This window comes from Primulina eburnea, chromosome 2, assembly GCF_022965805.1.
Source record: "Primulina eburnea isolate SZY01 chromosome 2, ASM2296580v1, whole genome shotgun sequence".
Lineage (NCBI taxonomy): Eukaryota > Viridiplantae > Streptophyta > Magnoliopsida > Lamiales > Gesneriaceae > Primulina > Primulina eburnea.
The window spans coordinates 42,473,284-42,488,922 of record NC_133102.1 but is presented as its reverse complement, the minus strand read 5'-3'; the positions used below and the strand labels follow the sequence as shown (position 1 = coordinate 42,488,922).

Genomic DNA, 15,639 nt, shown 5'->3' with positions numbered 1-15,639 from the left:
TCGAGGCTGGTGTTGAATATTCGGGGTCCCTCTATACCATTGTGATCGATCATAACGAGGCTCTGGTCTTTACCTCTGTCCATCGTCCTTTCGTACATACAGTGGCGGAGCAAATAATGTGATTTTGTCTGACCTAGAATTTTAAAATCTAAAATCTTTAAATATTTTAAATTGATCTATCTGAACTAATATCATATTATTCAAAATTAGAAAAAAATTGGGCCACCCGGCTCACGTGGCTCCACCCCTGCGTACATAGACAGTATAATGGTATGATGCAGTAAACAGTATACACAATAATATTTTCATTGATGAAATACTGATGGCCACTAATCCTCAAATCAACTAAAAAGCGACAAGGGATGGATTCCTTTTTAGCGTAAAAGAGAGCTGCAGAAACAAAGAAAACGAGAGCATCATTTCAAATCTGCAGGATAGATGAATGGTCGTGCTTGTCCAGTAAATGTCATTGATTCTACGTATAACGCCTAGCAGATGATCTTCCTACGACCCTCTCAGTAAATTTGATGTTCCGTAAACAGATGAGCGGGTGAGACTATATTCCGTCGGACCCCATTTTGATCCAAGCTCACGATCGATGTGAGACGATGTCTATTGACATGCGATTTGCACACACATATATTAATTTTTTGTGCAAAAAAATTTAAAGATTATGTTAAAATTAATAAAAATTATATATTTTATGATATTTTATCATGATACTTATAAAATTAGGATGAAATCGAGATAATTTTGTTTGGCAGTAGTTTATGATAATAGAATCATGACATCAAATTATTTAATATTAGAACTTATGGTTGTTAATACGGTATAACATAGATAGTGACGTGTGTAAAAAATATATAATAATATTCGACTAATATTTCAGTTTTTAGTTTGTATTCGAAATTTTATGTCATACTTCTATTCCATTTTTGAACGGGTATTTGTTTATTTGAGATGTGGGACTCTTGCTTTTAAATTCTCAACAACATAGCTAAATGTTAAATGTGTATTCAGTTTCTGTCAAATCTTATGAGAGTGCATATATATTTTTTGATTAGTCAAAGTCTACACAAAAAGAATCCATAAGACAGGAAATGAAAATGTATTTAACTATTGGAATGAAAATTTATTGATCGTTTGTGTAACGTCCTAGATTCGACGAGTGTCTCTGCTGTAACAAGACGAATCTTTCCAACATGTTTATGTCACTTACATGCACCCTATAAATTTCTCAGAAGATCACTGATTCCAGAATTGGCTCAAGTCAAATACGTTTAAATTTAAAATTCTTATGTTATAAGTTGCCGAAAAGAAGATTATCTTTTTTATATGAGTAAATATTTATCAAATTTTTTAATCACTCTTCAACTGCACAGTCTCATACCGGAACTCTTTTTGGAATCCCTCTCATTTTGTGTTTTGTCAAGGCAATTGGAGACCCTGGAAGGTGAGGCAGATGATGCAAAGGGAGAATCTACGAGGAAGAAGTTGGTCGACGGACAGCACAATCCAATGGCTAACAGTAGCTTCAGTCCAACAAACCAACAATTTTTCATTTATACAATAATAATATATTAATCACGGTCCAATGCTATATTCCACACATATGGTATAGAAAAGACATTCAAACAAGTTATTAAATTATTTCATCTTTCCAGCAATAAATGCCGAGAGGCAAGAATCTTGAAACTATACAATGCGACAGCATCTTAATGAAAAACACAACCGACCTTTACTTATTCACTCGGACCTAATGAATGTCTTCAAACTGGTTGTGCTGCTGCCTTAATCATCATGCCTTTCTTATGGAAATAGTCCAAAGAAGGTCGGAGTCGGATCTCACGGTTATTATATCATCTTTAACAATATTGGATGTGCTAACGAGACCACCGAATCTCATTTCCGTATTGGCTGAAACACAATGCATTAACAAACAACAGATCAACCTCAGAAATAAATATAGCACACGCCAACAAATTAGAGCTCGGGCAGTACTCTTGACAGTGTAAAATGTATTTAGTTTAGCAAAACTTACTAAGATTCCACTCGAGCCCTGTGGTTGAGGTGCTTTTAGAGGGTGCACCAATAGGGACGAGGCCACAATGTGGACCCTCGACGCTTGGTTGGATATGAATCTCATGATTATGACTATGTGGAAGAAGTTGGATGAGGCAATCATCAGATAGAAGAACTATCCTTGTGCTTGAGAAATGGCATATAACATTGATATTCCCAACCTCGTGGTCAAACCTTCCGCCAAGTGCACCAGCAACAAGAATGCATAGCTGAAAGAAACATTCAATTATAACCGAGTGCAAGCTTAAATAGATATAGAAATGTGAAACTGAAAAAGAACAATAAAGGAGAGAAGAGAGATCAAAGATCTTTCAATTAAAACTCTATCATATTCCCATCAAAATAGATATCATATTATTAAGAAAAACAATCAGAAATGAAATCCTTCCCTGGTTCTTGATGGTTTTCAATTTTGAGGTGGTGAAATAATTAATATACAGCAAACAAATACCCACAAAATCAAGATTTTGAGCATGAGAAAATACATTTTGATTAAGTCGATCTGGTAAATCTCGAATATATGCCACACATTTGTGTAAATCTGTGGTGTCCTGATCATGGGAAGCATCAACTATTTCAGTCCCCTGGAAAATAGATATTTGGAAATGCCAAAGAATCAGAGTATTATATGTAAAGCTAAATCTAGAGAAAGATACAAGATGCCGATTTCAACACGATCATAAAAAATATGTCAAGGTGACTTTTTTCGAAAAAAGAAAGCAACTTTCATAAAGCTATACGTGAATCATTCGGAAACGAAGAAACCAATTTAGGATCCATAAATATCATTTTTTGGTTAAATCAGATGTCCAAATGACTGTTCAAGCGAAAAGCAAATAATTAACTAACTGCATTTTTGTAGAACTCCAAAACTTCTGCTCTGATTGAATCCATGTCTCCTTTGATCACATCTGGCTTATACCTGGACCACACACAAAATCCTTAAGAAGCAAATGCTGCAAATCACCACCACCATTTTCAGTTCAATTTATCAAAAGATATCTTCTTATTATAACAATATCTCTCATTTCACAATCTCATTGATTCCAGAAACATTGAATCAAACTACAAACCTTTTGCGAATATCCAACGGCTCCGCTTCAGGGAACATAAACGGTAACTCGTCATATACCCTGTTCGCTCCACCGTCCGCACATACACGAAATTGTGCTGAAAACCCAAAAAACCAGATCTCAGAATAATTTGAACGAAACAAAAAAAAAACACAATGTCGAGATTTGGATGCATGACAATTACAGTGCTTCCAGAGAAGAGGAGTAAATCGAGGCAAACGTTGATTGAGCAAAACCAGAGCGTAATCGCTACTACCAGAAGAAAGATTCGGCAGGAGGAATGCAGAAGAGTGGATCATCATTGATTCTGCGAACTCCATCGCGATTTTCATAAAAGTCAAAATAAATAAATAATATGTAATTTCAGTTACATGTCGAGAATATTCTTCTACAACTTTCTTTTTTATGGTCAAAGATTTATCTTATTTTATAATAAAAGATCCATCTTCAAAGTTTTTATATGATTGAATTAATTATTTAAACATATTTTATAATCTTCAAACTAATTAATTTTTCGTATAAATTTATATAAATAAATATAAATATAGATAAAAACATGATTAAAAAAATTAAAAATTTATACAAAAACTTCAACTTTAATTATATAATACTAATGTATAATATTCAAGCTTCTTATTTTACCTTTATTTACAAAAACTTCAACTTTAATTATTTATATAATAATGTATTTTTTTTCGCAAACTTCTTATTTTATTTTTATTTAAAATCAAAAGAAAGCATAAAAATAAGTCTTGGTTGGTGAAACCGTAAAGCAAAAAATAGGAGAGGATAGACTAATAAACATATGATACATGAAACAAACTTGCAGGTGAACAAAAACTGAACATGGACAATCTGTACAAGATCTTCTTCTACATGAAGTAGCTAAGCGACGTCTTCTTTCTTGATCCGCCTTCTCCATAGAGATCGTTCCATTGGAGAAGCTCGTTCGTGTTCTGTGACTCTGATGATACACTTGCACAGACCTGTTGGTTTTTTATGCAAAGCAAAGTTGTTTTTATAACCCAGAGAGACAGAGAGAGAAGAGAGAGAGTTTGAAAAGGGATGAATCGACAGAAATAAACGCACCTGTTCGTGTGCATATCTGAAGTCCTCCATACTCAGCGGCCGTATATCAGCACTGCTGTATAATGCAGGTAATGGTTTCTTCTCTGCTTCCGCCAACGCTTTCTCCTATAAATTTACGACGTATTAGCATGCCATATATCTTTATAAATAGTTTTACAGATTAGAATGAGAGTGAATGCCAGTAACAGCTACGAGACAGCAAGATTCTGGATGTACTATAGCACAAGCACACTCACACATACGAACCTTTTTCTCCTTCTCCAAAATTTCTCTTATAGGACGATGTGCAGCTGTCACGCAGAGATTCTGGAAAAGAGGAAAACTTGATTTAAACCATGGCTAGAATCCCAAATACAAAAAAGGAAACCAAGTTGAGATGACATATAATAAAATGCAGCATACTACACAAACCTTTAGATCACTTCCTGAATACCCTTCCGTCATGCTAGCAATAGCCTGGAAATCAATTGACGGGACCAATTCTTCCTTGGCTAACATCACGCTCAATATTTTCTCTCTGTTTTGAGCATCTGGCAAGTTGACCATCAGCCTGCGTAAAATATATATAATAGTATTTCAGAGTTGTGGTCTCGCTTGCGTGCACTAAAAGCTTTTCTTTGGAAGAAAAAAACAAGTTACTAGGTTTAGCAACAATAGACCTCCTTGGAAGCCTCCTAATAACAGCCTCATCAAGATCAAAAGGTCTATTTGTAGCAGCAAGTACTAGCACACGTTCCTTATCCTTGGTACGCAAGCCATCCCAGTTCACCATAAATTCATTCTTCATTTTGCGCATTGCTTCATGCTCACCAGGGTTTTCCCGTCTCCCTAGCATGCTATCAACCTGTGGCAACAAAGGTAAAAAAAAAATGAGTAGAAGAGTGCCAAGAAGAAAAAAGTAGAGGATTATCACGGTAGTACACCAACCTCGTCAACAAAAACAACACTAGGGGCAATTTTGCTAGCCAAAGTGAAGACAGCTTTCACATATTTTTCTCCTTCACCAAACCACTATTCGAACAAATAGGCCATGTTAATTTTTAAACAGCAAAAGACCTGTGCAATAAATGAAACCACTTGACGGCTAATCAAGAACTTTACTTTCGATGTTATGCTTGACATTGATATGTTGATGAAGTTTGCACCAGCTTCAGTTGCAACAGCTTTTGCAAGCATAGTTTTGCCAGTACCAGGAGGTCCAAATAGCAATATTCCCTTACATGGCTGCCACGAGCGACAGAGTCAGAAACAAAAAACCAAATATATGACCTAACCTACTATACATCTATAAATGATGACTGATTATACTTCTAAAAATGTACAACAGCTGAAATTCACTTGCCTTTGTTAGCTGCCCTTTGCTGAACAATTCTGGCCTCTGCAGCGGTAGCATCACCAGTTCCTTCAAAGTCTCCTTCACATTTTCCAAAGCACCAACGTCATCAAAAGTAACTCCTATATCATCGGGTGGAATAACCTCACCGAGCAGCCTTTTCTCAAATTCATTTTCTGTAACTACATCCTGAAACTCAAGCAGGGTCATTCTCTTACTCCGGATTGCAAGAAACATTGGGAAACCATGAAGCAAACTTAACTACGAGTAACAGAGACACTGATTCACCTTGAGAGATTTCTTCAAATTCTTGTTTTCGTTTTGAAGTCCCTGCAGAATGTTGAGCCCATAACTGATACTGCAAGACGAGGCCAGAAGGGAAAACTATAAGAACGTGAACCAAAATGAGCTAGGCATTTTTCCTATGCTGCATCTCCAGTTATCTTTTAGTCTCAATCTGTTGATATTGTTGACAGAAATATACAAATAAAGTTCACCTCTGACTTGAAATGACAAGTTTTAACTCTTTGCTTGAAGCCTCTGAACAATGCATAAAGTGATGGCTTATAGCCCAGCCAACAATCTTTTCAACACCTGTCACCATGAGTCCAACGACATTACCAGTTGATTTAAGTACATTGTATCAAAGTTGAAGCTTTTAAAAATCGTATAAATATACTAACTTTCAGTAGTCAAAGCTTGATCTTTGATGCATAAAGTTTCCAGATCAGGGCAACAAAGGCCAATTCGATTTAGAACCTGAAATTCATATTAATAAATAGAAAGAAAATGTGTAAAATCATTCAAAGATTAAAATCATACGGTAAACATTTGAGTCAAACCAGTAAGAAATGTTTGAATAAAATAGTTCATGACATAGTTTCGTAACATTTCCATTCTAAGTTTACTAATAATGTCGTCATTGCCACACTTTCTCACTACTGGTGATCAAGTTAAAAAAGCTTTCCAAGGAAATAACCAAATATAATCCACTCATATAACCAAGCGAATCATGTAAACTAGATGCAATTTCATATATGTACATATGGGTCAGTTGACAGATGTGACTGACCGAATCAACGCTAGCAATGTTTGACTGTGATTTCATTGTCTCAATATCACGATCCAGGTGTTGTTTCCAGTCTGATATAACTTTTTCGTCCTGTAAAAGTGAAACAACTTTTACAGCCTGCTTCCAACTAAATACAGACAACCACAATATTAGAAATCAACTTTTTTACCTGAGGAGCCTGTATCGTCACTTTGTTTGGGAAAAGACGGGTAAGCTGCTTCATTGTTTTTGGAGTTTCCTTACTTCTATCATTCAATCTACCAAAATTATCCTTGATAAAGAAAATGAAGTGCAACCGTAGTTCAGATACTCTGCACGAACACAAACAGGAGAGCACATATGCATGCACAAATATCACCAATGACAAGTATGCATGAATCCAACGAAGAAAAGATACATAGTCACGTGTCTTTTCAGTGTGTTCTCAGTTAGTAGAGTTCCCTCACCCCTTGAATCATTTGAAATAGACGAAACAGTTAGTAGAGTTCCCTCACCCCTTGAATCATTTGAAATAGACGAAAACTATTGTAGCACAAATTAAAGGGCCAAGAAAAATTGAACATACAACTAGGAAGTTCCATGTAAATAATAACAAATGAATCACTTACATAATAAAATAAAAAAAAGGAAAGGAAAGAGGACAAATAAAGATGTTCTTTGGCATACCGGGAAGGTAAGGTCAAGCAGTGCAGTTTGGTTGCTCCCAAATTTTGTGAACAATAATCCACCAGGATGAGACTGGAATATGCAGCAAGCACAAGTAGTGTAAGTCCTAAAAGATGCAGGGACAACTTGATAAGGAAAATAACGCTAAACTAACCTTCTCTTTCCGGTTGTCTGTGTGAGTATGAGAAGCTATTACAACAACATTCTCTGGTAAATTTTCGAGTTTATTTTTAAAAGCTGCATATGCTTCGGGATTTCCCACCAAGCATTTCTCAACGTCTTTCACAAACAAAATTAATGGGCAAGTCTTACTTTCTAGGGAAGCAACCTACAGAAATTACAGTATTTGCCTCTAGTAAGAACACAAATACAGAGCATGACAAATTATTCTGAGAATAGCAAACATAATTCTATTTAAGGTACTCACCTCAAAAAGTTCATTGATGACAAGCTTGTCTGTGTCATCAGCATTAGAACTATCAAGACGTAATGAGTCAGCTGTATAGAAAGAAAACAGCCACCACTGAATTAAGGAAAATTATGTTTGATAACAGGTATTAATTGAAAGAAAATAGATAGATAATAAATAGTTACCAGCACAAAAGAACCCATGATCTATATCACAGTTGCCCCCAAGATCAGTACCATCTGGAATTGTCCTATCAAATCTAACCCCAATTTTAGAAGAATCATTTTTCTCAAAAGCGAGTACCACCTTGCCTCTGTAACCATATGTTGGACCCCTGCACATAAAACATGTTACAACACCACCTACATAATAAAAGAATGAATCCCAAAATAGATAATCCGTTATCAAGTCCCAGAAATGGGTGTGGTTTTTACTCTCATATTCCTGCTTATGTATTAAAAAAAAACTAGCATAATTCCTCACAAACATGTACACAAAAACATAACTGAAACTAAAAGCCTGAAAGTACACACAGTAGAAAGTGTAACCAGTGAATACAGCAGTTTAGTTGTTATCAGGAGACCAACAGCTAATGGTCAACTCTATCAATAAACATAAGTTTAGAAAAAGAATCAGGAAAACCATCCAAAACTTGTTATCTAGGAAACTAAATCAACTCGGTAGGACAATTACCTTATTGGAGTTTGAGTAGGAGAAAACCCAGATGGTAACAAACCCACATACTTCACTCGGTCACCTGCCAAAACAACAAAGAATTTCAACCAACAAAGTACATGCTATCAACGCAAAATATAGAATATCAACAAGAAAAAAAATTGAGTTTACCGTATTTGAAAACATAGTTTTTTGATGAAGCAGTGGATGCCTCCTGCTTAGGCTGGGCTTGCGAGCTTATGGTAGAACCACCGGTAATGTCAGCCTCTACGCTTGAGGCAGGTTTCTTTAGCTGCAATGTAGTGGCTGCAGCCCGTTTAGTAAACACACTTGTTCTCTCAGGCTTTGAAGTTTCTTTCACAGAATCAGGTTCCTTTGATGATGTTCCCTGGATACATTTTTCTAACTTTCAATCATTATACACCACATGATTTTAGATACAATAACGAACAACTTCATCAAGGAAACCAGGAACACATTAAAGGAAAGCAGGTGAGGATGCTTACACCAGGCAGTATAATAGAATCAACTATGAGGATTCTCGCACTAAAATATTTCGCTAGTGCCTTAGTCAAGGTTTCCTGATATATCTCCGAACCTAAAAGGAAGAAGACTAAGAAGGAAGCAAAAGTAATATGCCATAACACAAGATAAAAAGGATGAGCTACAACCTGCAGGTCCTGATAATAAAATTCTCGGACACAATGTAGGGAGAGCTGAAACATATTTTGCAAGTTTGCTACATTTGAAATGTATGAACGTTGATGCTATAAGAACATTCTTCGTGGTTTCACTGTCAGCAAAAACAAATTGCAAAAAATAACTATGTCAAGGAAGAAAGAATGAATAGCATAGACTTAATAATACGAAACAAAGTAACAGTCAATAGCTCAAGTCCATTAACAGAGAGAGAGTATTGAAATCAGAGGACTGGCAAGCACAAATCCCTCATTTCACGCACACAGATAGGACTGAACAATGTGCACCAAACAAATGAATAAATGCTCATTTACAAATTGATACATACAGACACACAGGTATATTGATCAAAATTCAGTTCAATGGCACAACAAAACAAACAACTGCTTTTAATTGAGAATAACAAGATGGTTCTAGATATAACAGTGTTTGAGCACACATGTTTTTTACTTGGCTGCCGACACATAACATATGCTTCAGTCTTTCTAAAAGCAAATGATTAAAGGACATATTCGACGTATATTTAGATCCATTTCAATAATTGTTGTCACTATATTTAATAGAAGTTATCAGTAGTGGTAAGTGAACCATAATGAAAGATGTACATAGACAAGGATGCATACAACAAAATTTGATTATTTTACCTCAGATAATATGGAAAGTTTTCAAATGAAATGTCACTATTTTTGCAATCAAGTAGTCCTTGTTGTAAACCATCTTTAAACGCCTGGTGCCTTAATGATATCGAAACAGGAACATCTGATTCCTTCCGCTGATCTCTGAATGCCCCCCTATGCTCATCAAGGATTCTAGATATGCTGCGACTTATATCAAACTCGGGAGATGTAGAACCAGCTAGAATCTGCAAAAATGGCCTCAAGTCATTGCTTTCCGCAACAATCTTCCTACTCTCTGCATCAACATTTGAATTTCCATTGGTAACATCAGGAGATGGAGCGAGAGTCTTTGCAAGAATTGATATAGGAATGTCATCCTCTTGATCAGAGGTATCCTTCATTTCAGCATCCTCCACATGGTTGTCTAACTCTTCACAAGCAGAAGGTAATGCTGGCAATTCAGAACCGTGTCGTGTATCTTCATCATTTTGAGATGGAGGGAGAAGGGATAATTCTTTACGAAGATTGGATAGTGATGCAAGAGTTGAGGCAATGGTACAACGGTCTTCTGATATTGCTTCTGTATGTAACCCTTTTACTGGTTCACTGTGATGTTCTAACAAGTTGATTGAATGTGGCACACCCACTGTAGCATCACCGTTATTGGTGAGTTGTTGAAAAATCTAATAGTGTGTCAAGGAAACACACTATTGTCTGGTACAATTTGAAAAGGTATACTTCTCAAGTTTATCTGTGTGAAGAAAACTAGAATACGAGGATGACTCTAATAGCTATAAACAAAAAATTTCAACTCACAAAAATAAAGGAAAAAATGCAGTACTATCAATGCTTCTGTAACAAGGATACATAAGCATGTTTACCAGACGAGTTAAAAACCACTTCATCTCCTTCATTTAGATGAATACTGGAATCTTTGGAATAAACCTTGCCATTCACTTGAACAGCCCCTTCATTTCCAGTTATTTCAAGCAATGTAACCGACACTCCTCCCTGGAAATAACAAATAAAGTGAAGACTGAAGATTCATAAAGTAATGAAATCGATGAAAATCTGAAACCTAGAATCATGGCAGTAAGACAAAAAAAGGAAAAAAATCAACATTTACCTCGGATTCAATGTGCTTCAGACTACAAAAGGATTTACTAACTTCGGCATCTCCCACGCACAAGTCGCATTGATGACCTTGACCAACAGTGAAAGTGGTCTGCTGCATGACAATATGTGGGCTCTGCAGCACACCCGACACAGTTAACAGGCATGGAAATAGACAGGTTAATAGACATCTCTCAAAGACAAGCAAAAGTGGACTTGGTACACATACAAACAAATAAATCTAAATTTTGAATAATACACTTTTCAAACCAAAATAATGTGTTTTTGGACAGAACTTATAGAGTTATTAGGTTTGAAAAATTACATACTGAATAAATTTACGATATTGATCAAACATTTATGTTGTTATCAAAGACTTCAAGCAGCTAGATGCAGCAGATCATTTGTGATAGTTATGAACTGTATGGTGCCACGATAAACCTATGGATAGATAAGCATGGCCTCGTAAATACTAGGGAGTTGGGACTTTACTCCATAAAGATTAATAAAACTGTAGGCAAACCACGGCGCGGGCGCAGAATTCTCAATCTACTCCTTTTGGTATTACACTCATATTTCCTTTTTTTAGCTTTAATAGCATGTACACAAGCTTAGACAGTGAATTTATGTCAACATAAGAACACTTTGCTCCATATCAAGGATATCTAAATTTTGCAGAATCTCCTTGAGAGTAGTTTATTCATTGTAGTAGACTTTGGGCTTTTTAAGGAAAATAAACTTTTTGGAGTCATAAATCATATGCTTAATTGACAAAGGTCAATGATGGACCACCAAAAAACACCAGCCAAAGCTTCAAAATTTACTCTGTCGACCATGCACTTCTGCAGGCATTCGGGCAGTCACAGTAAGGAGATGATTTTTGTCACTGTCACAAACTCGTTTACAAAGACGCACAAACACGCCCCGCCTCCAGAACATGGAGACTCCACTGGGATTATTTAATATTTAAAATGGAAAGGTCACATTACACCATCATGAACCAATAAAATAAATCATTCTACAAGTATCTCTTAGTTTAAGGATTTCAACTCCTCATAAGGATAACTTGTGCATTACAGACCTTTGTAAACAAAGAATACACGAAATTGAGTATAAAGGTATCAGCCTACCTGGGAGCACTGAGACAGAAGTTTTCCCCATGCAACCCCTTCATTGTATTTAACTTGCCGTTTCTTCCCTCGATTGACTAACAGTCCACTGGGCTTCCCTTTTTCCACATCCATTGAAGAATTACCTGCATCAACAATAGAAAAAATTCAAGATGTTAAAAGAAGAAAATCAATACAATGATTGATTTCACTCTTTGAAACCCATTTTCTCCCTAGTGTAAACCACACTTTATCATAATTTATACAACCATCACATCAAACACAGCTTAATAGTACTCATAAGATAAAATCTTGCATTTGGGCATGCCCAGAAAAGCTCAAAACATAATTCCGAACCTACCTTTTCATCAAATAAATTCATTCGACAGAATAATTTATTCAAACCACTAGCCCAAAACATTTAAAATAAAAAATAAAAACAAACATGGAGCAAGAATTTACAAAAGATCGTCCGGAAACAATAATAATGAAATCAGAACATACGCAGGGCATAAGATCAATAATATAATCGAAGAAACAGAAACATCACCTTCCACAGCCACTCCTGGCTGTTTTGTTACCGCCACAGCATCTGGTTGCTTTACGCTGCCACTATTGGCCAGATCAGCAGATCCAGCCTCATCTCTAGTCGATTCTTTCGTCACCACCGCTTCATCTACCACTTCGTTCGCGGACGGAGAATCGTTGGTCGACGAAGAAGACGCCTCTGACGCCTGTACACAGACAAAACCCCCCAAAATTCAAAACCACCGCGAACCAAAAACAAGAACAAAGAAACCCAAAAAAGCATTCCACCCAAACCCAAAAGCTAAAGAAGCCAAGAAACCTCTTAACAATAAAAACCAAACCTTGGATCGCTTCCCGTTAACCAGAGAAGACGATGGAGAAGAAAGAGGACGTTTAGAAGAAGAGCTCCGCCTCGTCTCAACCATGTTTCTGATCTAATCTTACAAAAAAAGCACAAAAGATTACAACTTTCAGAGAGAAAACACATAGAGAACGCTATCGAACGAATATGAACAAGAATTACAATAAACAGATATGTATATACATGAATCTATTATTGTTCTTTAGTCCGAAACACAGAAGATATGCAGTGAGGGGAGGAAGACGGAGCCCGCACTCGGAGGTTGGGTCATATATATAGTACACACACAGCTTTGACCTTTTGGCTTTCGGTGTCTTCACATATTTTTTTAATTAAGTAAAATTATAATTTTTAACTATTTTATTTAATTTTGGAAGTTACAGTGGTAGTTCGATTCGTGAGGAATAAGCGGGGTTTGGTCGCAGTGCGCTTTTAAATATCTGATTTTCTTATCAATATTATTATTTTAAAATATTTCATAATAATCTAAAAGTGATCTTTTTTGTTGTATGGGAAAAATATACTTAAAAGTTTTTACATACAACATTAGTGTGGATTATTTCTTTAGAATTTATAGAAAGAAATCTTGTAAAATTAAGTAGAACGATTTGGTAAGACGTTTGTATAATTGTATTGTACTCAACTTCCTCTAGATAATTTTTGGTATTAAGGATTATATCTAAGATTGAAATTCGGAAATATTTATTATCTATTGGGGACGAACTAAATCGAATTGAAATGAAAATGAAGAAGATTTTTATGCTTCGCGGAAATGAGATGATGGTGATTGCTGAAACTCGAACTTCGGAAGCTCGACCTCCCATGATAGGAGGTCGAGCTCCTTCGGATCCTTTTAGAAGGGTGGAATCTAAATTAGATATGCTAGAGCTCAATTCAAAATTCTAATAGTGTAAAATGTTTTGTTCAAATTCAGTTCGAATTAAAAAGTTCGAGTTTGATTTCGACTCAAAAACTTCGAACATGTTTGCGAGTTATTTGAACAAATACTAAAAAATAAATACTTTTTGATATATATAATTATATTATATTAATAAAATATTAAACTTTCGAATGTCTCATTAAATATTGAACAAAATAATGTGGACTCGAATCCAAATTCGATAATTCGTGATATTAATCAAATATAAAGTAAAACGACTTATTTGTTTCAAAATGGGCAAAATTTCTATCTAACTAGTAATATATGCAAGTATACTCTAATTTAAAACCTTTTAACAAGGACAAAAATTTGTGTGAGACGGTCTCACAGGTCGTATTTTGTGAGATAGATATCTTATTTGGGTTATCCATGAAAAAAATATTATTTTTTACGCTAAGAGTTTTACTTTTTTTGTGAATACCAATATGGTTGATCCGTCACATAGATAAAGATTCATGAGACCGTCTCACAAAAGACATACTCCTTGACATGATATGATTTTGAGATAAATATACAAGTATATATATTGCACATTCATTAATTTTCCAAAAGAAGAATGTGAATTATTAGGAGATAAATTGAAAAGATTTTGAATGCGAAGAATTTGAAGATAAGTAGTGACGGTATTTATTACATACGTAAATGACTATTTTAACATTATTTTTAGTGACGTAGATATATAAATATGTGTATCTAAATTGAAAATGGTTATTATTATACAATTTTACTTGGTGAATTTGTTCGATATTTAGGTGTGACCATTATTTATACAAATCACTTCCACGAGAATTGAACTTGAAAGATTTCTCCGCCTTGTACTTTTTAGTTTGTGTACTAGCTTGGGCCACCCAACTTGGCAAAGACACAAGGATTACAGTTCATGCTGATCAAATAAATAAATTAAGAAATAACAATAATTGTCACATACGTATCCCTACTTTTAGTTTTTTGCCTATATATTCGTGTATTTATCATTTTAAGTGAAAAGTATTATGTTATTGGATAAATTTAATATTATATATATATAATGAGGCAGCAACCGAGAAATAGTATACATAGAATAAAATTAAAGTTAAAATTGCTTACTTTTTAGTAACATAAAAAAGTCAAAGGAAATCTAACGTATTTATAAAATATATGTATATTGACGGATCGATTTCGTTTCAGATTAAACTAGCAAGTGGATTGTGTTAAGTTATAATGATAGGATGGATTTCTTTAAGTAGCAATAGTTCGATTTTTGAAATGCTGAGCACCGATAAATTAAATCGAACTTGATTTTCAAACCAAACGGAATATGCTCAAAATAATTTTTGTAGAAACTGAATAAGTATTTTGGCGAAACATTTAAAATATATGCAAATTGAATGTGTTAAAACTTTTTTAGTTGTAATATTATATCAAACACTTGGTATGTAATATTTTGATATTTGAAATATATATAAAATGTTTCAACAATACATTTTAAAACAATAGTAATGATAAGTAAATACGATAAATAAACAGATACAGATTTGTTTAGAGATGTTCGGAAACAACTTCTGCATCATCATTTTTTAACAACTCGATTATTGGTCAAAATCTCACAATCTGCATAATGTTTCGCTTCTCTTATGTCAGGACTACAAACACAATTTTTAATATTTTTGTATGAAGATTCACTCTACTAAACTTTGAAATTCAACTCTCATGAATATATGTGATCATTTAATCATTTACAATGTATCTATCATTTAATCATTTACAATGTATCTATATCTCAATTGTATTATCACACATTGTGTTTGCTTTCATTTAGCTAATTTCTTCATGTATGTTGTTCATGCTTTGAATCATATTCAGAAGCTTGTATTTGATATTTAAGGTGTTGTAT

The 15,639-nt window shown here is 34.7% G+C and overlaps 2 protein-coding genes across 4 annotated transcripts; both read right to left on the bottom strand.

Moving 5' to 3' along the window:
• Positions 1-1,538: 1,538 nt before the first annotated feature.
• Positions 1,539-3,560, bottom strand: LOC140823334 (thiamine pyrophosphokinase 1-like). 3 transcript variants are annotated; one of them, XM_073184615.1, is made up of 6 exons: positions 3,340-3,553; positions 3,156-3,252; positions 2,932-3,038; positions 2,568-2,666; positions 2,042-2,291; positions 1,539-1,917 (listed from the first exon to the last, which is right to left on the bottom strand). In XM_073184615.1, exons 3-6 carry the CDS (start codon positions 2,974-2,976, stop codon positions 1,799-1,801), a joined length of 513 nt encoding a protein of 170 aa, XP_073040716.1. In that variant the 5' UTR covers positions 2,977-3,038; positions 3,156-3,252; positions 3,340-3,553; the 3' UTR covers positions 1,539-1,798. The 3 variants fall into 3 exon arrangements, with proteins under 3 accessions (XP_073040716.1, XP_073040714.1, XP_073040715.1); XM_073184613.1 differs by having other exon boundaries at positions 2,932-3,004; XM_073184614.1 differs by lacking the exon at positions 2,568-2,666 and having other exon boundaries at positions 2,932-3,004; positions 3,340-3,560.
• Positions 3,561-3,923: 363 nt separating this feature from the next.
• Positions 3,924-13,144, bottom strand: LOC140823333 (uncharacterized). Its single transcript, XM_073184612.1, has 28 exons — positions 13,010-13,144; positions 12,807-12,899; positions 12,488-12,671; positions 11,959-12,083; positions 10,842-10,964; positions 10,583-10,726; positions 9,743-10,398; positions 9,071-9,192; positions 8,906-8,997; positions 8,571-8,787; positions 8,418-8,481; positions 7,910-8,058; positions 7,743-7,813; positions 7,470-7,643; positions 7,316-7,387; positions 6,819-6,920; positions 6,650-6,739; positions 6,261-6,336; positions 6,075-6,171; positions 5,866-5,935; positions 5,587-5,766; positions 5,346-5,468; positions 5,172-5,255; positions 4,904-5,088; positions 4,656-4,794; positions 4,491-4,550; positions 4,245-4,349; positions 3,924-4,141 (listed from the first exon to the last, which is right to left on the bottom strand). Exons 2-28 carry the CDS (start codon positions 12,888-12,890, stop codon positions 4,028-4,030), a joined length of 3,702 nt encoding a protein of 1,233 aa, XP_073040713.1. The 5' UTR covers positions 12,891-12,899; positions 13,010-13,144; the 3' UTR covers positions 3,924-4,027.
• Between the last annotated feature and the right edge of the window lie 2,495 nt (positions 13,145-15,639).